The sequence below is a fragment of the Lissotriton helveticus genome, chromosome 1_1, assembly GCF_964261635.1.
Source record: "Lissotriton helveticus chromosome 1_1, aLisHel1.1, whole genome shotgun sequence".
Taxonomy (NCBI): Eukaryota; Metazoa; Chordata; class Amphibia; order Caudata; family Salamandridae; genus Lissotriton; species Lissotriton helveticus.
In genome coordinates, this window is record NC_136057.1 from 1718018495 (window position 1) to 1718041783 (window position 23289).

The window sequence follows — 23289 nt, forward strand, 5'->3', positions numbered from 1 at the left end:
AAAAACATCTTGTCTTCCTGCCAAAAGGTGCCAGAAAGACAGTGGTCCAGTCTTTAATCTTGTTGAGACTGTATTACTGCATTGTTCTGTATCTCGGAGTGTCACAGACATGATGAAGAAGATGACAGTGGGTGCAGAATATGGCAGCTTGGCTGCTATTTCATCTGCCTAGACACTCATCATCAGCCCCAGCTCTACCAATGCTGCTTTGGCTTCCGTTAAGGCATTGGGTATATTTCAAAGCCATGTGCTATTCTCACAAGATTCTCAATCACAAAGGCCCTAAATATCTTCACCTCTGATCACACCTTATCTTCCTAAACGAAATCTGAGATCAGCTGATGCCTCTCTTGCATCTATCCCCAGAATCCAAAGTGCTCACATTGGAGGCCATTCCTTCAACTACTTGGCAGGCAAGATGTGGAACTCCCTACCACTTTGGCTTAGGCAAGAAAAATCTGAAATACGATATCACAAGAATTTAAAAACATGTTTTTTCACGCTAACTTAGATTAGGGGAATTCATATTCTTACTCTGTATAATAGGACTGATAGCCAAGTGCTGGGACACGCTGCTGACGCAGCTATGTGCTTTATAAATCTCATTATTATTATTATTATTAGTGGTTTGGACCAAGTTGTTAAGGCACAGCGTGATTTGAGACGCGATGTAAAGTCTGTTTCCTCTGCTGCAGGGATAGAGGTCTGCTGTCCCATGCAGTCCTCATTCCCAGCATTTCCGGCATTCATAGAAGATTGTCGTATCCTACCTCATTTTTTTTAATGAGGCAGGAGGTTTTCCAAATTATTCTAAATAGCCACTTTGAAACGAGATTGAATGGCACATCAGTCACATTGCAAAACATAGCTACTCAATCTCCATCTCCTATTTGCTACTTGCCCGATGATACATCAAGCACCAATATTTCATATCAACAGGGTTGTTCATTCCCAGCCATAGCTTTGCACACTCTGGCACATTTATAAAGATAGTTCTGTTTTGTGATTGTTATGAGGATAACAGCAGATAATGAGATAATTTACAAAGCAGAATAAATGTTGCACTCATTCTCTGCAAATAATTGCTTGGATATAGAATCACGGATTATAGCATTGAACAGGGTTGGTGCTACATCAGTGTAATACCAGCAATCTGTCTTGGACCCCATCAGCAAGGAATGGTATCAGGAAGGGGACAATTCAAATGTAGCCCCATCTCCAGAAGACCCACCAGAAACCCTCCCACCGGCTATGACTGTTTATCTGTGGGAATGCAGCCTTATTAAATGCTAATGATACTAATAACACATTCACTGCTCTTTCTTGCAGGGATTTTGGAAAGAGATTTTGAGCTACATGCTGGAAGATGAATATACTTCATCTGTGCCAGCACTGTGCCAGATCCTACTTGTTGTAGATAAGAAAGCAAGCATCAACTTTCATGAATGTGGTGAGTCTTAAGCATCCTACTCATTGACACAGTGGGATCTACTATTGAAGGTGGTTAATGCTTCCTCCTCCACTCCCCAGATCCCCTCTTACTTTGTTATGATCAGGCATGAGTTGAAGAACCAGTCCATTAGCTCAGGATGTGATGGTTGAGTTACTATAGAATGTGGGTGTCAATAATTCAAATAACATTTATTGCTCTCCTTTTAGAGATATATGTGTCTGTGCTGATGTTGCTGCTCGCTGTGAGCCTTATTCATAAGGAATTAACTAATTGCTGTGCCTCAAGCCATTTGGCTGTGCCACGCTGTGTTAATTACGAAGCACCAGGATGCTTCATATCTACAATGATATAATGGATCCCTTTGCTCTCCCAGTGCTGGTGCATAATTAGCTTCCATGTACCTATGAAGGCACCCTTGTACCATGGTGCAAGGGTGGCTGCGTCACAGGGATGATTGTTTTTGTGCAATAAGGCTATCTTTGTTTTTATGCAGTTAGGCATACCTTTGTGCACAAAAACAATCACAATAGGTAATTTCCTCATCCTAAATGTGCTGCAGTATGCAGTACGTGTAGAAAGAGGTAAACAACGAGGAGAAATAAAAATATTTGTTCTTGTTGCACCTCCCTATACCTCCCCCTGGGGAGGTGTAGCATTCTGACACATTTCCAGGTGTACTATTTCTTGTAAATCTGGAAATGCGGCAGAAGCCTTGGGTGTTGCGCAGGAAATCTCACAGCAAAACCCATGGCACAACTGTTCCACACAAAGTGTTGCGTGTAAAGGGGCCATATTTACAAGGGCATTAAAAGCCACGCAGGGTGGCTTTACCTGTCCTTGTAAATATGGAGCAGCAGGTTGCACTGCTGGTGTGTCTCAAAAAGTGATGCACAGGTGGCACAAGGGTTTTGTAAATAATCCCTATATACTTTTTGTAGTTTGCCAGACATAAAGTGACTTTCCTGTTTGTTTCAGCTCTTAGTCTGGTTAATGCTCCTACCCTCTAAATGCAATGTACTAACTGTCCCAGGTTTCCACACACCATGAGGCTACTCAGGGCTCTAATGCTCCTCTTCAAACCTTGGAGTATTCTTGCTCTCCATGATGTTACTTCTGTCTAGTATGTTGGTCATGCCCTACTCGGTATGGTACCTATTTATGTGTTGTTACTTTTGTCGACCGCAACAGGGATGTATTTTATTTCTCCATGGAGTTACTTTTAGTTATGATATTTGTCTCTGCAATGTTTCTGGTTCAACTTTTTGGACTGCAGCTCCATACTAAAATGCTAGTTAGTGGCCCTCACTTATAAGCAAGGATGCATGCTCAATGATGGTAAATGAAAATAAATATTTTGACTGACTCCAAGGTTACGAAGGATTCGCATCTGGTGGTGAATACCTGTAATTGCTATAATTCCAGGGTTCCAATTAGCTCTCCCCGCTCAACTTTCCAGTGGATGTGTTGCTAAAGTGCAAGTGACCTGGGAAGATGGTATCATAGTCTATTTATTTGTCACTCATGTTAGGAGTCCTGAGCAGAATCGAACAGGCAAAATATGTGCTTGTACTTGCTTGCCCCAGGTCGTTAACCTTATTAGAAAATAGATATGCAAGAACATGTTCTGGAGTCCTCTTTTCTTCTGGGGTATCCGCTGTCAGAAAATGGCTCCCATTTTTCCATGGTCCTTCAGGATGTAAAGCACGTCCACGGCTCATGACGCATCCTCTCTTATCCCACTGGAGTCTTCTATCCCTCAATGAAAGCTGTAGCAGGAACCTGTGCATGGCAGCTTAGGTAGCTCCTCCTCCAGCTTTCATTCCTTGACAGCAACCGCTAAGGGAGGGAGGAAGAGAATTGCAGCATAGGCTGTCAAGGTACTGTACACCCCTGGGCGTTCCTTAGTGGTAGGGGTGCCTTTGCCAGTATTTGCAGGAATTTCAAAGCATCCTCATGACCGCTAGAGGCTCATTGAAATGCCACCCATCACCCATCATCTTCTTTACAGGTACTACTGGGTGTCTTAAGTGTGTGTGTCAGCCATATGTCTTCATTTGGCAAGTATTGCTCAGTAATTTATGGATTGAGTATGACATGTCTTCGTTCTTTTGTACCTAAACAGCTAAAGAAATTCCAATACACAGACTCTTCATAAGATTGCTGGTGAGTATCACATTCCACCCCCATCATATTCCACCAGATCCCTCTTCCCAAGTTGTTTGCTGCCATTTCTATGCAATCTGCTAAAAGAGATCTTAAATTCAACTCAGCTTTTATCCTTTTGAATTTGATGGTTTTATTTCCAGTAAATTGGTTATCAGTACAAAATGCTACTTACATTGTACAGAAACAGCCAAAATGTGGTTGGTACTAAGTACTTCGCAGAGAACAAGGTAGCATTTCCAGACATTTTAAAGGCTAGAGAATAGGAACTCATGAAATAATCACTTTCTGAATTCTTTGTTGTGGGTTTTCAGGTAATTTCTTCATATCCTCGCTGGGATGTCGAAAGGGGAACTTCAGTCTTGGCTCTTCTCGAGCGCCTGATTCCTGCAAATTACCCATTTCTAGCAAAACTCCTCAGAATGAAGATCCCCCCGCTGATAACATATTTAGAAGGTGAGACCCCAAAGCATGAACCAGTGAGCACACAATTTAAACAAGTATTAATGGCATTTCAAACAACCATTGACCAATGACAAAGCCATTAAGTCTGGTGTTGGCTGCTAGCTTTTAGACTTTGTCCACTCATGTTTTTTTCACGGTTTTTATAAACTTGTATTGTGGGAGGTGATGCCAGGTACATACCAAGATAAAAAATACTGTTTTGGTCTCAAAAGGTCACATTCCTATTGTTGTCCCTGGAACTAAATGAAAATAATTTGTGTGTGGATGTGCTCCTTGTGAGAAAGCAGAACGCCATTGTTCAAAGTGAAGTTAGCCAATGGCAGAATTGGCCCATGATGTATGCTGTGGAGGACAGAAGAGAATGTGAATGATAGGACATGTTAGACCAGCAGATGAGGAAGTCTGGCTGAAGGCTTGTTTAAGTAAGCAAAAAAAAAGAAATAGTCACAGTCTTTCTTTGTAGCTGGCCGATGCCATACTCCAAACCGAATGAGGCAATAACAGAAACGGAGTCAGGTATCTTCTTGCAAGTTCTGGGTTCCTTCCGCATATAACAGAAAGGCAGTTGACACATTGGTTTGCCCAAAAAATCAGTTTAATACAAAGCTTCTGCCATGAAGCGCTTCATCTGTCAGATGCAGCCTTGATCACATAAGAATGCGGCATCTTGATTCAGTGTTTTAAAGTACATATGTGCCAAAAAATTCCATAAACATAGAAAAAAATATTTCGTCAGTATATCCAAGGTCAACATTATTTTAGAGCACTACCTGTTTTGGCACCTTTTCTTTTATTTCAATTGTGACTTATTGTAACAACTCAGTAGCATCAACTCTTCTAATGACTAAACTTGAAACAAAGACCCCTGGTGGCCTCAATACAGAAGAGATTTTGCACACACATTTATAAACACCAAACGCTCTCTCTGCGTTTGTATTAGAAGTAGGTATTAGTCAGGGTACATGGTAGGTTTGACTAGTCTACTCGGGCATAACATTGTTTGTGTGATGACTAAGGATGAACAGGGTATTTCACAGCAATTAATATGAAAGAAAATGTTAGAAATCTGGTACAACCATATGTTGCAGTTAAAAGTAATGTTTTAAATGTTGCATAATTGAATCCTACTATGTGAGAAGTTCACATGGAGGAACATTTAGAAAAGTTGGTGATATTATGTTGTTAATAAATTGATTGATACATATTTCTGTAAGGTTAGACAACCTTGTTTTCTGAAAAACAAGATTTATATTTCAGCTGTGTAGCAGATATCATGCGGAAGTGTTTTATTGTGTTTTTAAGGTAGAATTAATTGCAAATTATAATGTCACTTATGTGAATTAGTCGGGTAGTTCCTACAAATCTATAAAGGATCTCCACGTTTTAGACAACATAAACTAAGGGATTGGTGCCCAGACTGATTCCAGACACCCCCAAAGGATATGTTAGTATGTAGACCAGCTAGCTCACAGTGCCACTATAAGCCCCACAACCTTACCAAGGAGAGAATAGTTTCTGGCAACTATCGAACATGAGAACCCTGACCCCTCAGGGATCTTGGAAACAGTACAATACTTTTTGATGGTCACTTGTGCTCACTTTATCTCCGAGAGATACACAGACTAAATCTTGGGGGCGTTTTCAATAAGTATTTATTGAACCAGAGTTATTCTAGCATAAAATACAAGTGCTGCAACAACCACGAGACAGAAACAGATATAGACGATTACAAGCACCAATAGAGTAAATAAAAAGTAGAATTCTACCATGGTGCTTAAATAGTGAATATATGCAGACATATAAATACATGACGTTAATAGTGCGTACTCCTACGATGCAAACCCTAACTAGATGTACCTAAGTGTACCTAGCATGTATGTTGGTGTATAGCCAAGAACCTCCTAGGAAAGAGCAAACCCCAATACCTGAATGTGAGAAAGCAAAGGACCCCATCTTGGTCTCGAGTGGACAACCCACAAGTAATGTCAGACGACTGCTAACTGGAGTGTCTGCATGCAGGGACTTCAGCGTCTCATGTCAGCATAGAATCTTTTTTCTCCTCCGGCTTGCCCAGCAAAGATGTGGTACTTATATACCTGAAAGGTACCATCAGAGGTTCTACCTAGATGTGCCATGGTACTGTGGGCATGTCAGCCAAGGATGACGATAGTGGTGACCCTTATACAGAGTTATTATGCACAAGATTGTAATCCTGCTGTGATACTAAGAATCCTCATGTATAATAAATTAGGCTCGTTTTTTGAGAAAACTACACAACATTTATGCAGCACCTAACTAGGTAAAAGGTCAGGGCCAGAACTGTTATGTAGAGCAAGGTAGGACAAATGTCGGTAAAAGCTTGTGCGACTACCTAGGACTATATTAGGGTACATTGGGTATTATAGCAAATTAAGAAGTATTACAAAATATTTTGGTCTTTGATATAACTAAGGAGTATTTTTCTATGTGTATGTAATTTTAGAGAACATATGCACTTTATTACTCTGAACCACAACGGCGATCCCCTATGTGATCAAGGCTTCATCTGACAGCTGAAATGATTATTGGCAGTAGCTCTGTAATAAACTGATTTTCTGCAAACAAGTGGTGTGGTGACCTTTCTGTTATATAAGAAAGGAAACCAGAATATATAAACCTAAAATTACAACCAGATATAAGGAGCTAAGAGTGACATTAAGGGCACATGAACAACTAATGACCTTGAACTCAATTCCCAGGACAGGCTGAGCCAACAAACACATTTTGCACACTTTGAATTGTGTGAATCTGCTGCTGCTAGTGCTTGGTATGTAAGCACATTGCCTTTGAAATGTTGCTTGCTATTCACTTTTACTTACATATATTTCTTTTTTACCAACTACTATTTCAGCTTCCACGGAAAGAACCTTTGACTTGGCAAAGTGGAAATGCACGCTTGTTTCAGTAAGGATGAATTGCTAATGAATGTCACACATGACGCTTGTCTCTTTGTTTTCCATAGCCACTCATTCAGCGTGAATATATGCAGATATTAAATTCACCCCATCATAGTGCTGTTCTGCTATGAGGTTGCAATATTCTCACCATATCCCTATTATTTCTATGGATTATGATCGTTGCTATGATGTTGATTATGATTGGGCACAGAGGGGGAGCAGCTGTACTCGATACATAACATTTCCCTAATATGCAATATTTACCAGAAGCATTAAAAACCTTATTGGCCCAAGTTGACATTCATAAAACTGGAAATTGCATGCTTACGACACCTAGTCCTACATGTATCAGAGTTTATCTGCATGGTTTACCCAGGTAAATTACAGGCTCTACAGTGATCATTGCATTACTCGTAAATCTGATTATTGTTGCACAGGGCTACAAATGTAGCCCCTTACTGGTAATTGTTTCCTCCGACTCTTTTTTATCCCCCAGGATAGTCACACTAGCACAACGTTCTTCTTTCCCTGGATTGTCACACTATTACTCTTCCCACTGCATTCCACATTATCAGTAAGTTCATATTCTGCAATCAGATTGGCACATGATTCATGCTCCCTATCTTCATTTGAATTGTCACTCTGTCACTGTATGTTTTGCCAGGCCATCACACTCCACTGAGCTTCTATTGTGCTCCTGAGATGCAATTTTTTGTTCCTTGTGTTCAGTCTTCACCCTTGTTAACACAAAAGTTACATTCTGCCGCCTTGCTGGATACCCAAAATGTTTTTGCATTCTGCTTCTAAGTATGTGATATTGTTGCATAGTCCCAATGTGTTTTCTGTCTGGATGGCTGCACTGTTGTTCTTTTCACAATAATTTGTGGGCAGCATGGTTTTGTTGCATGTGTTTCTGTGTAAATCACGGCCACTGTCAAGGCCTCCTGTTTCTTCTGAGCACTGATATCACACCACACTATTTAAGCATTGCTGTATGTGTTCTCTGATTCTTCTGTCCAAATATATTTTCGTCATTACAGAGGTTGTTAGCTGAAGTTTGTTTACCCTTATCTTCTCACAATCACTGCAGACGTCAGCCGTGGATACTGCATTTACGTCTCTATTACTGCATTAAAGTCTCTCACTGTTTTCCTTGCAGTTCCTGGGGACTATCCTAAAACAAGCCCCATACAGAGAATGGCATGTCTCTTTTATGGAAGAACTCACCGAACAGATTGAGAGTTTTGCCTATCATATGAATGAGGAGGTTAGTGCTCTCAAGGGTCAGTATTAAACCACTGGGGAAGTCAATTTAACACAAAGTCGGAGAAGGGTAGAACTGTGTATTCCATTAGTAAAGGTAATTTTTATAATATGGGTACACAGCATTGGGCTTAGCCTGTTGGGAAAATCAGGTATGGTTCTCCCACTCCCTGGAAGGACTGACCTACTAAGAAGCAGATGGAGATGAACTCCCTGAGGTAATCCTCTCCACTTGAATCAATAAAAGCCACATTTCAGGGCTAAATTCATTCCCCTAATGGATCTCCTTTAGCCAATAGGTAGTCTTCATGTTAGAGCCAATCCCCATTCAGGGGATGTGAGGCCATATTCATGCAAAAAGCAGTGGAGGTATTGTTCCTATCAAAAAGCAAAGAAGAAAGGAAGGCGGGCAAAGAAGGGGGGATCTTAAGGATTATTTCTTGGTGCCCTCACACATCACTGAGGATGTAATGCTTCATAGTGGGCTTGCTTCTCATAGGTCCAGCGCTATAATGCCCTACGGGCCCCAAGAAGGGTCACTTTAGGGGAGATCTTTTTATTTTTTATGTCTGATGAGAAGTGCTTGTGTAAGGGCATTTTGTATGTGAGGGGTGATGTAAATGTTTACAGTGAAGTAAAGGGAGACTAAAACTATCTAAGAGATACCGAACTGAACTGTAATGTGATGGTTCCCTTGGTAGGATTAAAAAAATATAATTTGGTTGGGGCTAAGACAGGGGTGTGATGTACCCAAGTAGACTAAATCTGTGAGTGTGGTCAGGTTTCGATGGCCTAAAAAGGTTCCACAATGATTCGTCAGGACCAAAAATATGGGGTATAGTCCGACCCCACACCTAAGACATGATATGCTGCTAAGGTATTCCTTTAGAAGGAAATACCTGGTTCAAAATGTTTAGAATTGATCATCTAACCTAGAAAATAAATGAAAAAATAAAGAAAACACTCAGTAAACAAATGTTTTGTATGTTTGGTTCAATGTGTCACCAGAATCGATTTTCCAACTCACTGTATCATAGTGTGTCTAAAGGTAGACATGCGCATGCTATTTTTGACGCTGATCAGTCACCACAACGTGAAAGAAGTGAAAAACACACAAGTACATATAATATAACAGAATAAGCAAGTGAACATACATGAACAGACAACATAAACCAATCTGTGTTCGTGTTACTCAGCGTATCATAAGTGATTGGTTGTCCTCCATTGTGAGTGACGGGTCTTACCCTTTGGATCAATTAATTATGCCCTATAGGTCAAAAGCAGAGGCTAGTGCTCAGCTGCTGACAGTGGAAAGAGCTATGATGGTCAGTAAAAAGAAACAGTAAATCAAGGGGACCCAAATGACTTAGTGTTAAAAGAAAAAGAAAAAGTTTTCAAGAGAAGCAACCATACTCACATGGTTTCTGCACGGAGAGCACAAGAGACCTACCCTCCTCTGCTCGCCTGGCTCGACACTGAGCAGAGGAGAAGACCTGTCATTGAAGGTACAGGCAATTGGAGCGATTGTCCTCAGGTGTGGTGTGGGTAGCAGCTGGAAGGAGTGATGACCTAGTGGACAATGAGGAGAGGAGAGGAGGGGAGGGGCGAGCTTGAGCCAAAAGCAGTGAGCTTCTCACGTGCTGATGTAACGGAGGTATCATGCCTCAGTGGCGCCTATCTCAGAGTGTGCAGTGGTTAAAAGCTGGGCATCCCAAAGTCATCCATGTTTTTTGTAAGGTGGCCTCTAAGTAGTAAACTAAGACAGTTGAATGTTTTGTTAATCAAGGGTAATGGTAAGAGAAAAGTATAGTAAACCTAAGTACTCTTGCATATACAGTGATGGAGAGCAAATCAGGTGCACATAACTCCTAGCGATCCCTCATGGTGGAATCTAGGCATATTGGCATCTGTGTTCATGTTGGAAATCTAGGCCACCTCATGTAATAAGTAACACGAGGCGGCCAAGTGGTCTATTCCCAATGGATTAGGATGCTTGGTGAGCACTATTGGGAAATGTCAAATGAGGAGAAGAGGAAAGAGAAGAGGTAGGCTGGAGCCAATAGGAGCAAGCCCCTCATGTGTTTGTGTAGCAAAAGTATCATCCCTCCGTGGTGGACATCTTGGAGTGTGTAGCGGTCAAATGCAGGCCGACCAAAGTTGTCAATGGTATTAGTAAGGTGGCTTATGATGGATATACAACTGCCAGTGGATTCCTTACCTTGTGAATATCCCCCTGCCTCAGCAACGTTCGGAAAATTCTTTGTAGCTCGCCGGCGTGGACGACGTTACAGGAACGCACGACATCGCACGCAGCTCTGCTGACGTCACCGGCTCCATAATAGGCCTACGCTGGCGTGATGACATCAGTTCCCTTTTTTCCACGTCGTCGACGCTAATGGTTTCGAGGAACCTCTGTAGCTGTTAGTAACTTTGTTACTGTTTTTCTCTGTTTGGTGTCTTCTTGCTTCTTTGTTTCTCGTTGAAGATGTCGTCTAAGAAGACCGGGTTCAATCCATGTAGTGAGTGTGGCAAGATGATGTCGATTACGGACGCGTGCGAGGATTGTATCTGGTGCCTGAGTTCGGACCACGATGTCAAAGGCTGTTCTTCGTGTAAGAAGTTGAACCCGAAGGCTCTACGAGAGAGGGAAGCAAAACTTCTGGTGGCGAAGTTGAAAGGTAGAAAGGAGAAGAAGACTTCGAGATCGCGTTCGAGTAGGGCGAGGTCGAAGTCGAGGTCGAGGTGAAGGTCCCGCACGGCGTCGCCTTCGAGGTCGTCATCTGGTCATGCTTCGAGGTCAACGAAGAAGAAGCATAAGAAGCGAAGGCATGGATCTCAACATCACTCCGGTAAGGACTCGCAGTTGAGACCGAAGTCGCCTAAGAGGAGGCATAGAAAAGATGAAGTGTCTCCTTCACCTGGTGTTCCAGAAGGTGAGGCTTCACCCTTGGAGTCGCCAGTGTGTTCTCCGGCTCCGGTATCGGATCCCTCTCCGCGCCGTCCCCGGCTCGAGAGGAAGAAGAGGCTCCATTACCTGAGGGCTCGATGACTCCAGTCCATCCGCCTCTGGAAGAGGATGCGAATCTGGAACCTCCGAAAGAGCATCCTGTGGGTCCTTACCCGCCCTTCCCAGCTCCAGGTCAAGACCCTACTTCGTTTTTAAACGCAATGTATGGAGTCTACTCGAGAGCTTTGTACCCCTCTGGTGCACCTTTGGGTCCCATGGGTCCATTGGCATATAATTTAGTAGTTCCCCACTCCTATGCTCCAGCTCCTTTTATGCCATGTATGCCGGCGCCGGCTCCGCCTTGGCATGTCTCGGCGCCTCCGAGGTCGTCGACGCCGATTCAATCGTCGCCGGCTCCGACTCGACCTCGTGAACAGCAACCTGGACTTCCGGATCCGATCTCGACGCCGGCACCGGCTGCGTCGAAGTCGGTCACGGATCCAACGGCGCGACTCTTGAAGGAGAAATTGAGGTGAGAAGCTCAGCGCCTTATAGAGGAGCAAAGATTTAGAGAGGCTGAGGCTGAGGTGGAAGAAGGTGAGCTTCAGGAGGACTATTTTGATCATTTGAGGGATGCTAGTGGTTTGGAGCTTTCCCCTGAATGGGAGCTGTCCTCTGTATCTGATGCCCCTTCAAAAGACGTTGCACCATACCATGTGGTCATCAAAAAAGCTGCGGATCTTTTAAATTTGACTTTGCAGCTGAATACTAGTCTAATCTTTTGACTTAGGTCCTCCATTCCCCGTCTTCAGTTGTGGAACCATTGCTTCCTTTTAATGAGGCTTTGACTGAGCCTATATTGGAGGTTTGGAACAGGCCTCTTACAGCTCCTGCAGTGGCTAAGGGTGTTGCAAGGAGGTATAGGGTAGCACCTGGTGATCCTGAGTTTCTATCCTCGCATCCTTTGCCTGAAAGTCTGGTTATACAGGCAGCCTGTTCGAAGAAGACTGTTGGTGCTTTCCCTCAAGTGCCTGGGGATAAGGAGTCCAAGAAACAGGATCAGACTGCGAAGAAGATTTTCTCTTCGGCAAGTATGGCTCTAAAATCGACCAATGCCACATGTCTCTTGGGGAGATATATACATGCCCTGATGGACTCTGTACGGCAGTTGGCTCCTAAAATTCCTGAGGACAGCAGGAAGGATTTTAATGAGGTGTTGGCCGATACACAGGCGGCTGCACGTCAAGTGATTCAAAGTGGTCTTGACACTGCTGATTCAAATGCTCGCATTATGGGAACTTCTGTTGCCTCTTGAAGGGCTGCCTGGCTGAAGTCATCTGACTTTTCTGCGGACGTTCAGGCAGCCTTGTTGGATTTGCCATTTGATGGTGCTGGACTATTTGGCAAAAAAACTGATGCAGCTTTGGAAAGATTTAAGGACAGTAGGGCTACTGCCAGATCTTTGGGGCTGCAGTCCAGAGGCTCTGCGACTAAGAGGTATAGAGGTTTTGGACGTTCGTCCTTTCGTCCCTACCGTCACACTCAACAGCAGCAGCAACAGCAAAATCCACTATATAAATCCTACAGGGGCAAACAAAGAGCTCGTCCTCGAGGACGTCAAGCCTCCTCCTCCTCTTCCCAACCCCCTTCACCATCAACAAAGCAGCCTTAGATCCGCCATTCCGGATCATGCGGGTCCTGCAGGGGGTCGGCTTAACCATTTTCTACGGGATTGGGCATCGGTTACATCAGATCTTTGGGTTCTCAATCTTGTAGAGAATGGGTATGCTCTTCCCTTTTGGGAATTTCCTCCAGATTACCCTCCTTGCCAAGGATTTTGCTCAGAGGACCACCTACTTCTCCTGCAGGAGGAAGTCCTGTCACTGTTACGAAAGGGTGCGACAGAGGTGGTTCCGGAGCAGGACAGGGGTCAGGGATGCTACTCCCGGTATTTCCTGATTCCCAAGAAGGGTGGCAGACTTCGTCCAATCTTGGATCTTAGGATCTTAAACCTTTACCTGAAACAGGAGAAGTTCAAGATGCTCACCCTTGCTCAGGTTCTTCAGGCGCTGCTGGAAGAGGACTGAATGGTGTCGATCGACTTGCAGGATGCCTATTTCCATATTCCTATCCTGAAGTCGCACAGAAAGTATCTCTGTTTCACGGTGGGATCGCAACATTACCAGTTTGCTGTCCTTCCGTTTGGTCTTACTACTGCACCTCGAGTTTTCACCAAGGTGATGGCTGTGGTGGCAGCACATCTCAGAAGGTCGGGGATACCTATATTCCCGTATCTGGACGATTGGTTGATCAAAGCAGAATCTCCAGAGACAGTGCTCCATCATCTGCAAGTCACAACTCAGTTGTTGTACAGGTTGGGTTTTTCAATAAATGTACCCAAATCTCACCTGGTGCCCTCCCAGCGCAACCTGTTCATAGGTGCGGTACTGGACACAACTGTATGTCGAGCATTCCCTCCACCTCAAAGGATTCTCGACATACAGGGAATGATTCCTTTATTTCACAATGGAGCGGTCGTTCCAGTCCTGAAGGTCCTTCGCCTGCTCGGTCTGATGCCTTCCTGCATTCTGTTGGTCAACCATGCACGCTGGCACATGAGGGCACTCCAGTGGTGTCTCCGCAGGCAGTGGTATCAACACAACGGAGATCTCAGGGAGTCTGTGAGGATCTCCAGAGAAGCTGCAGCGGATGTATCTTGGTGGAGCGTGGAAGGCAATCTGTCTCACGGAAAGCCTTTCCATCTACCTCCATCGGTTGCCACGGTGATAACGGATACATCCACTCTACGGTGGGGTGCTCATCTGGGGGATCTGGAGATCAAGGGTCTTTGGTCTCCAGAGGAAAGGTTGCTTCACATCAACCTTCTAGAGTTGCGGGCGATACTTCTAGCACTCAAGGCCTTTCTCCCTTCCCTTCGCGGGTGGTCGGTTCAAGTCCTGACGGACAACACCACCGCGATGTGGTATGTCAACAAAACAGGAAGGAATGGGGTCGCAGTGTCTCTGCAGAGAGGCTCTGCGTCTCTGGTCCTGGGTTCAGGAACAACAGATTTGTCTGATGGCAAATCATCTGGCCGGAGTTTTGAACGTGCGTGCAGACAGTCTCAGTCGGCAGGTCTTGGCCGACCACGAGTGGAGGCTTCCTCCAGAGGTAGTTTGTCACGTCTTTCGGACGTGGGGAACTCCTCAGGTGGCCCTGTTCGCCACTCACGAGAATGCTCACTGCCCGTCATTCTGCAGTCTCCAGTATCCGATGCAGGGATGTTTGGGGGACGCGTTTCAGTTGAGTTGGGGCTCACAACTCCTTTACGCATTTCCTCCCATACCCTTGATTCCTCGGGTTCTGAGAAAGATTCGCCAAGACCGGGCCCAAGTCATATTGATCGCCCCGGATTGGCCAAGAAGGGTGTGGTACACAGATCTTCTCCACCTCGTGCCCGCCGCTCCGTCTCCCTCTCAGGGCAGTTCTCCTCTTTCAAATGGAGGGGCAGGTTCTACACCCCCACCTCCAGACCTTACACCTTCATGCCTGGAGATTGAACAGGGCAACCTGAATTCCTTTTCTCTCCCACATGATGTGGTGGATGTCATTTTATCGGCCAGACGTGACTCCACCAAGCCTATCTATTCTTATAGGTGGCCTCGGTTTGTTTCCTGGTGTGGGGAGAAATCCATCGATCCTTTGAGGGCTCGTTTATCAGCTATACTTCAATTTGCTCTTTCTTTAGCGCAGCAAGGGTTTGCTGTTGCTACAGTCAAAGGTTATCTTTCGGCTTTGTCTGCATTTTTCTGACTGCCGGATCAGCCGTCCTTATTTAAGTCTCCTGTTGTTTTAAGATTTCTAAAGGGCCTTACGAATACATTTCCTCCTACTCCCTTTATTGTACCTCAATGGGACTTGAATCTGGTGCTTACTGGGTTCTCCTTTCGAACCTTTGCACAAGTGTCCCTTGAGACTTTTGTCTTTTAAGATGGTCTTCCTGGTTGCTATTACCTCGGCAAGGAGGGTAAGTGAGCTTCAAGCTCTTAGTTCAAAGCCCCCATTCTTGACCATTCATGCTGAACGAATGGTTCTTAGGACCAGGGCTGCTTTTCTGCCTAAGGTGGTAACTCCCTTCTATCTAGGACAGTCTATTACCCTTCCTACCTTCTATCCTCCCCCTCACCCTTCCAAGGAGGAGGAACAGCTTCACCGTCTGGACCCTAAGAGGGCGGTGAGCTTTTACCTTGATCAGACAAAGGACTATCGAGTGGATGACCAGTTGTTTGTTGGATTTGCTGGCTGTGGAAAAGGAAGAGCTGTGCACAAGCGCACACTTTCAAGATGGATTATTCTATGCATCAAGATCTGCTACGCCCTGGCTGGTAAGGAACCTCCAGAGGGTATAAGAGCTCACTCTACTAGAGCAAAGTCATCAACATCTGCTTTGTCTAGGGGTGTTTCTGTAGAGGACATTTGTAGAGAGGCAACTTGGGCCTCCCTCCACACTTTCACGAAGCATTACTGCTTAGATACCGAAGTGAGGAGGGACGGCCACTTTGCGCGCTTTGTCCTTCAGGACTTTCTGGTATAGAGGAGTGGACACCCTCCTCCGGGAGTGGGGACTGCTGAGGGAATCTATTCACAAGGTGAGGAATCCACTGGCAGATGTATCCATCAGAAGAACAAGTTACTTACCTTCTGTACCGCTTTTTCTGGTGGATACAGTATCTGCCTGTGGATTCCTCACATGCCCACCGCCTCCCCGTTGTCCACTCTTCTATACCTGAATTTCTGGTAATGTTTTTTTAATGTATACATGCTCTCCTCAAAGGAAGTGTGTTCTTGTACATGATTTACTATGTTATATTCACACTATGTGTGTTAACTTGACTAGTTTGTACTGTGTATACTGTGTATATATCTATTGTTGTTGGTCCGTCCGTGTGCCTCGAAGGCACGGAAAAAAGGGCCGAACTGAAGTCATCACACCGGCGTAGGCCTATTATGGAGTCGATGACGTCAGCGGAGCCGCGTGCGATGTCGTGCGTTCCTGTGACGTCGTCCACACCGGCGAGCTACAAAGAATTTTCTGAACGTTGCTGACGCAGGGATATTCACAAGGTGAGGAATCCACAGGCAGATACTGTATCCACCAGAAAAAGCGTTTCCGAAGGTAAGTAACTTGTTCATCTCAAACAGTAGACTAAGACAGTTAAATGGTTTCTTATTGGAGGGTACCACCTCATTGGTATCAACAGAATCATTTGTGTTACTGAAGAAGAGACCAATGCCAAGTCGCAAAATGCTTATCATAAGCACTGCTTAGTGTGGTGTCTTGGACTCCATAGCCGGGCATTCCATATGTGACATGGTGTCAATGGTGATATGATATATCAGGTCCCATGTATGAAGAAAATGTCAATCCAGCCATAGTAAGAGAGTATCTGATTTCACAGGGGACTGAATTACACCTCGCACTAGAGGATTCCATCTTTCAAACCTTTGCTGTTGGTGGAGAGGCATAAAATCCACCCTTGTTCCATTCTGAAAAGGTTTAAAGGGCTCCATGAATTAAATTCATCTGGAGAGTGGTTGGAGTTGGAAAAGTGATGACACATTTTTGTAGTGCTGTGTCTGCAGCATATGTTGCTCCAGTGCTCCTTTATTCTTGGTTCGATAGCGCTCGTGGTCATTCCCGCGTAATGAAGGCCACAAAGGCAGGTAATCAGGTAAACACAGTTTTTTGTACTGAAGTTACTGTGACTTTTCTGTTTCCAGGCGAATTGGGGACCCAACCTGACCTCTTAGGAATGTTTAGTCAGTGGTCATACCCCTTAGGACCCACAGGGATAGTGCCCTGTGACAGGTGGTAAGGCCCATAAGGTGTTCTGCATGTGGGACTGTTGAATATGAGGTCTGGTGTTTACTAGGAGGTCCTTCAGTTTCTGGGTACACTTAAAAGCGAATCATGGCTCTGGAATCTCAAGGGGCCCAGTGCGTCATCACTCTTTCCCACGGTCGCATGCACCCCACCCAAGGACAATCACTACAATTACCTGCACCTTAAAAGACGGGTCTTCTCCCCTGCTCAGTCTCAATCCAGATGAACAGGGGATGGTAGGTCTCCTGTGCTCTCTGCACAGAAACCACATGAGTATGGTTGCATCTCTTGAAAACTCTCTGTTTTCCTTTTTTTCTCACCCCAAGGCAATTTGGGTCCCCTTGACTTGCTGTTTCTTTATGTTGACTATCATTGTTCTCTCCACAGTTAGCAGCTGAGTGCTACACTCTGCTTTTGACCTATGGGTCACTGATCCAAAGGGTAAGACCCTTCAATCACTCCTGCGGACAACTTGTGATACACTGTGTAACATCAACACAGATTGGTTTTATGTTGTCTGTTACCTGTATGTCCACTTGCCTGTTCTGTTATATTGCATGTACTAGTGTGTTTTTTACTTCCTTCACATTGTGGCGACTGATCAGCGATAACAATAGCATGCACATACAGTGTCCCAGAAAAGCGATCCTGGAGACACATTGGCCCATACATGCAAAACATTTGTTTACTGTGTGTTTTCTTCATTTTCTCATTTTTTTTCTAAGTTGGACAATCAATTTTAAACTTTTTGAAGAAAGGTATTTTCTTTTAGGGGATTACCTACACTTTATATCACATCTTAGATGTGGGGTAGGGTTAGCTCTCCCTTTTTTAGGTCCTGAAGAAGTGGTACAGATACTTTTTGGGCCAACAGGCAAGAAACACGTTGACCTGACCACATTCACAGATTTAGGCTACTTGGATACATTACCTCCCTGTAGTCGCCCGTACCAAATTATGTTTTTTTTAAACCTGCCAAGGAAACCATTAGTTTAAAGTCCAGTTGAATACCTCTTTTTAGTCTCTCTTCATTTCACTATACACATTCACTCGACCTCACACATTCAAAACGCCCTCACACTGGTACTTTCATCAGATGGCAAAAATAAAAAGATCTCTGCTAAAGAGACCCTTCGTGGGGCCCATAGGGCATTGCATTGCCAGCCCTATGAAGAACACCCTTGATGATGAGACATTACATGCTCATGGATTTGTGAAGGCACCAAGAAAAAAATCCTTAGGATTCCCCTTTCTTTGTCCGCCTTTCTTTCTACTTTGCTTTCTGAAAGGAGCAGTATTTCCACTGGTTTCTGCATTAGCACTTTCAGAGCCTAGGTACTGGACCTTCATTGTCTCACATTACCCCTCACATGCTTGTTTTGAGTCATATTCAGGGCCATATACAAATCTCTACAATGTCCAGAAAATATAACTATACTATACATAAGATAACAAACATTTCACTCAACTTATTAAGTGCTATTCGAAAGTGGGAGACAAATATGTGTGTAGAGTGAATCAAAGATGAATACTCCAATATGAGTAAGACTTTCATAGAGTGAGCAGGAGATGCTGTTTATTCTTAACTCAGACTGTCTTTAATTCACTCCCATATTAGGGTTTTATTTTCCAGTGCCTTGGTAAGTGCATGGCCAGCTGTGATGATACTGCACTGATCTTACCCTTCCTTCGAAGCATGTTCAAATCTACTAGGTTCATCGCTACGCCTCACCATGCAGTAAGTATCATGTGCATTTCTTACAATTATCATAGATTTATTTCCCTAGGGTATTTCACCCTGTACGACCACAACAAAAACAAGTTGAGAAGGTAGTCATATGGAGCTGTGGAGCATCTGGATGTACATTGTGTAGGTTTGTAACTTCATTCATAGAGCTTGATGGTAAATTATTGATGACCGGTGAAACATTCCTCACTCAGGACTTCCTCTCACCCAAAAGTGTGCATAGCCAAATTATATGAGGACTAAGTTAGCAGAAATTAAATGTAGAGCTCCTTTTTCAGGTGACTAATAATGCATTTCATCAGGGATAGTTAGGAGCCTCTTTAGGTGATCTCTCTTGATAGAAGCCAGTGTTTGAACAAGATAAATCAAGGTTAATCAATGTAGCAGATAAAGCGGTGAAAGACATAAAGCTATGTGAAGGCTTTGAAATGACTCTCTCAGAAAGGCCTTCAAAATAGACAACAGTAGACATGAGGAAGAAAGGATAAGCACCCCTTCTAAAGAAATCACACTCCTTTGTTGTAAAGAAGGCTTGTGTATTGAACTGTCCTTGCAGTTCCTTTATGTGAAAAACCCGAGAGAACAAAATGACAGAAAACAAATAGTGACAAAACTCTCATCTTATTGTCCAAAGATGCTTTTTAAGTAGCATGGTAAAGGCCCTCCAGCATAGCTGTATAAAGGTATCCTTAAATCATGCTTTCAGGCCACTGAATATATTTGCTTTACTAGTTGACAATCATTCACCAATACCAGCTGTAAACACTGAATGTGAAATCAAGAACCAGCTTTATCCTTTCTTTCTAATATGAAATCTCTTGTACTAAATGTCTGTGTTTGATTAATGTCTATTGTCTCCCTGAGGCTGTGAGTTGTCTTTCCCAATTTGCAGGGCATAGCAATTGGTTTCCAAACATGTGCCAAGGTTCATCCTTTCGCATGCCGGCAGGTACTTGAAGCGTACAAGGGTTGTCTTTCTGATATTGAGCAGGTAAGAACCATGCATCTCTTTCTGTCTCATATTTCAAACTTTCCTCAGCAGCGGCGGTTCACATTTATTAAATGTATTTTACAATTAGATAAAAGTTTACGAGAAAGAAAAGCTCAAATATGTCTAAAGACGTAGGCAGTCTACAATTCCGAAAACAAAACTGTATCAAATAAATGGCCAGCGCAGCTTACATTCCTCATGTGTATATAACATTTGTTGAAGAAATTTAGAAATTTGTTTAGAAAATTTATTTTGAAGGGGCTTATGATAACAAATGCAACAATCTCTTACATTTACCATAAAAACAAGTCATTCAACCTTTACTTTCTCCTTTGATTTACTCATGACTTCAGAAGTAATAGAGCACCAACGGAAATGTCACCCTCCAAGACAACTTACATTTAGGAATGTGGGTGTACAATACAAGACCGGGTCTAAGACCAGGCCCTGGACTCAAGGGGGGAGTGGTACTCGATATCAAACAACAGACCTGGGTAAAGGCTGGGCTCTGTATCTACAGAATACAGTTACATTGAGGAAAGGTATGCGGCTGAGTCCATATTCTATAGCACACAGCATTACTGTGTTCTAAACTCCTACTGAAATGGTGACTGGCCCGGGCCAGGAGGCAACTGGCACCAGCACTGGTGTGTTGTGTTACAGGACTACCTCTCCTGTCTGAGGATGGTCCTTCATGAGGCCAACGTGAACAACCCACCCTGACACATGGGTAAGGCAGTGTGATTGCGTTGTAGGGGCAGAGAACCACACATATCCCCTATGCCTAGGACAAGGCCAGGGAGGATCATTGTATTTGGGGGCTGGGTGACACTGAGGCCAGGGTTGATTTAGGCAGCCGGGTAAGGCAATATTCACTGGATCATTGGTTTTGCAGGGCATTTTGTTAGTGGCGTTCCTGCCGCCTTTGAGGTTGTGTGTGTGTGTGTGTGTGCGTGTGCGTGTGTGTGTGTGTGTTTGTGAATAAGAGTTAGGGTAAGGGTAATGGTACACATTAAAGTTAGGTGTAGAGTTAATGTAAGCATAAAGGATAGAGATTGACTTCAGGTTGCTTATATTGTGCCAGTTACGGAACAGTTCTTGTTTAATGTTAGTCTTAGGGATAACTTTATGGCTAGAGATGAAGTATGGGCATGATACAGGGTTAGGGTAAAGAATTTTGTTCAGCATACTTTGCTGGAATGAATAGGTTCAGGTCTATGAAAAGTGGTGGGTATATTATCCTCCTAGTTGTTAGGGGGTTTGGGTTTCGGTTATAGTACATAATAGTAATGGGCAAGTGATAGTGATAGCATTATGGTTAGGCATAGGATTTTGGATTTTTGTACCTTACAACAAGAATAAAATCCTATAAAATCATTTTCAGATACTTATACAGCATTAACATTTGAAATATCAGTTTCTCACTTTTATTTTTTTATTTTTTTTCTCAATATTTAATTTCTACATTTTAACCTAAATACCACTGGCAGGGGACAAGTGTCTTTTAAGCAGACAGGTGCATGAGGTAGTGCTGCCCAAAAGTTCTTTGACACCATAATTCAACTTTGAGTGAATAATTTATGTTGCCTGCGCCACCACAATTGTCTAGCACAGAAAAAGAATTGTGTTTAAACTTTATCATAACCAACAGCCATTACACATCCCTCACTTATTTCAAAGTACATTGCGTACCAGGGCAAGTGGAAGCTGCACTCCAATAAATGCGCCAATAGCTATGACAAAAAATGTGTTTGTTAAGGCATGAAACCTATGGGCTGCACCCTTTAAATGAAATAAAAATAAGCTGTATAAGTTTATAAATGATATTAAGTGTGATGGATCGATATCTGAAATGTACGTTTTCGTTTGAAGTTTAGCAGTGCCCAGAAGCTGCATGAAGTTGTCACTAGTGGAGAAGTGTGGCTCACTGGTTAGAGGAGGCAGACCCTGAAGGAGATGTCAGACCCGGGACCAGGGTTCAATTCCCGACGCGGCAGGGTCTTGAGCCCAAATGTCCACGGACTCGATAATTCTCGCTTCGGTGCCTACTCGAATCACGGGTTCACACTCTGCAACTCTGGGCAATAGCTTGCTTAATCTCCACTACGGCCCCCCCGCGGCGGGATGACTGGCTTTCACCTTGGGGATGCCCAGTACGGGTTATCTCACAGGGAAAAGCCAGGACGGGTTCCCAAAGCAAGCGCCTTGAGACCTTGCTGTGAAAAGGCGCTATATAAGAACCTTTGACATTGACATGACATTTACACTAGATGGATGAAATTACTTTTTCCGACAGGTTAAAGATCCGCTTTCTGGCAAAGCTCTTAACTTACAAAAGTGGTTACTTCATAGGTCTTTGCTCTAGACAGCGCGTGTGCGCTGCTCTAACCAGCCTGCCCATAGGCTTCCCTTTAGCTGCCCCAATCGTCACTCCATTCGTCCGTGGCATGAATACATCATGCCTCTTCCTGTATTGAACCCCCCCTGAAAGCACCAGCCAATTACTTATATGTTAACACAGTGGCCATTTTAGGTACTCATTTTGGGAATACTTTTTCCATTGATTAGAACTACTGTGCACGGTGGTTACAGGCGCACTCTCTCGTTGATCTTAGAAATGCTTGTTTTTTTATTGTTATCTTGTGCTTTTATCTCAACACATTATTGGCTCAGCTTTGTTTTCCGTTTGTGGTGTTTCCGTTGTTCAGAGGGTGCCCCTTTATGGCCGCTGCTTCATTGATCTAAGGGGTATCGCAAAGAAATTGGAATTTCAACAGCACAAAACCTGTCGTGTAAAAAGCTGTTTTTCTGTAGTGAGAGCATAATTCTGACAATGCCCAATGCTGTGTTGGCTAAAACACCGCTTCTAAGTTGTGAAAATCAAATAGGAGCGCTCAGTCAGATCACATTGGAAGCAAAACTGCCTACAGGACCTGGCAGTAAGATCATAGATGGGACCAAGCAAGATGTGAAAACATGGGGTAGACGCTGCATAGGGCTGCAGTCTTCTCTGCAGGTTTCGTTCTCACCCAGCAGAAACATTCATTTTACTCGTATACTTTCTTTCTGCTCTCCTCCTTCTGACTCTGCGCACATGTTCATGTTTAACAGCCTGAACACCGTAATAATAATAATGTATGTTTTCATTTATAGCTCATGTAACTGCATTTTGGTAGTTTCATAGCATTGCCGCAAGTCTTGCAGATAATTTTTTTAACAATCCAGGCACAAATAGATATCACATAGGCCGAGGGCTTTAAGTGGGCTGGGTCTTGCTGGTGCACCAGCAGTTCTAAAAAGCAAGTGCTGGGACGGGTCCTTAATGGGGTCTCCATTTTTGCCCGCACCCTCCATGCAGAAACCTCCGTTTTGTCTGATTCCTCTTTTTTGCTGGAATGTCTGCTCTGATCCCGCTGCTTAAGGGAAGTTCCTTGCTACAG

The 23289-nt window shown here is 43.8% G+C and overlaps 1 protein-coding gene across 1 annotated transcript; it reads left to right on the forward strand.

Annotated features, from left to right (window-relative positions):
• The first annotated feature begins 109 nt into the window (after positions 1-109).
• LOC144765057 (maestro heat-like repeat-containing protein family member 2A) lies at positions 110-23011 on the forward strand. Its single transcript, XM_078650311.1, has 9 exons — positions 110-127; positions 1330-1450; positions 3576-3616; positions 3931-4072; positions 6972-7024; positions 8177-8284; positions 18730-18849; positions 19751-19849; positions 23003-23011. The coding sequence occupies exons 1-9, from the start codon at positions 110-112 to the stop codon at positions 23009-23011; spliced, it is 711 nt and encodes a 236-aa protein (XP_078506437.1).
• The last annotated feature ends 278 nt before the right edge of the window (positions 23012-23289 follow it).

What these genes read in the sequence shown, in the direction of transcription:
- LOC144765057 (XM_078650311.1), top strand. An exon ending in CATCAACTTTCATGAATGTG is followed by an intron (nt 1,451 to 3,575) that starts GTGAGTCTTAAG and finishes GTACCTAAACAG; the next exon opens with CTAAAGAAATTCCAATACAC. An exon ending in CCTATCATATGAATGAGGAG is followed by an intron (nt 8,285 to 18,729) that starts GTTAGTGCTCTC and finishes CTCCCATATTAG; the next exon opens with GGTTTTATTTTCCAGTGCCT.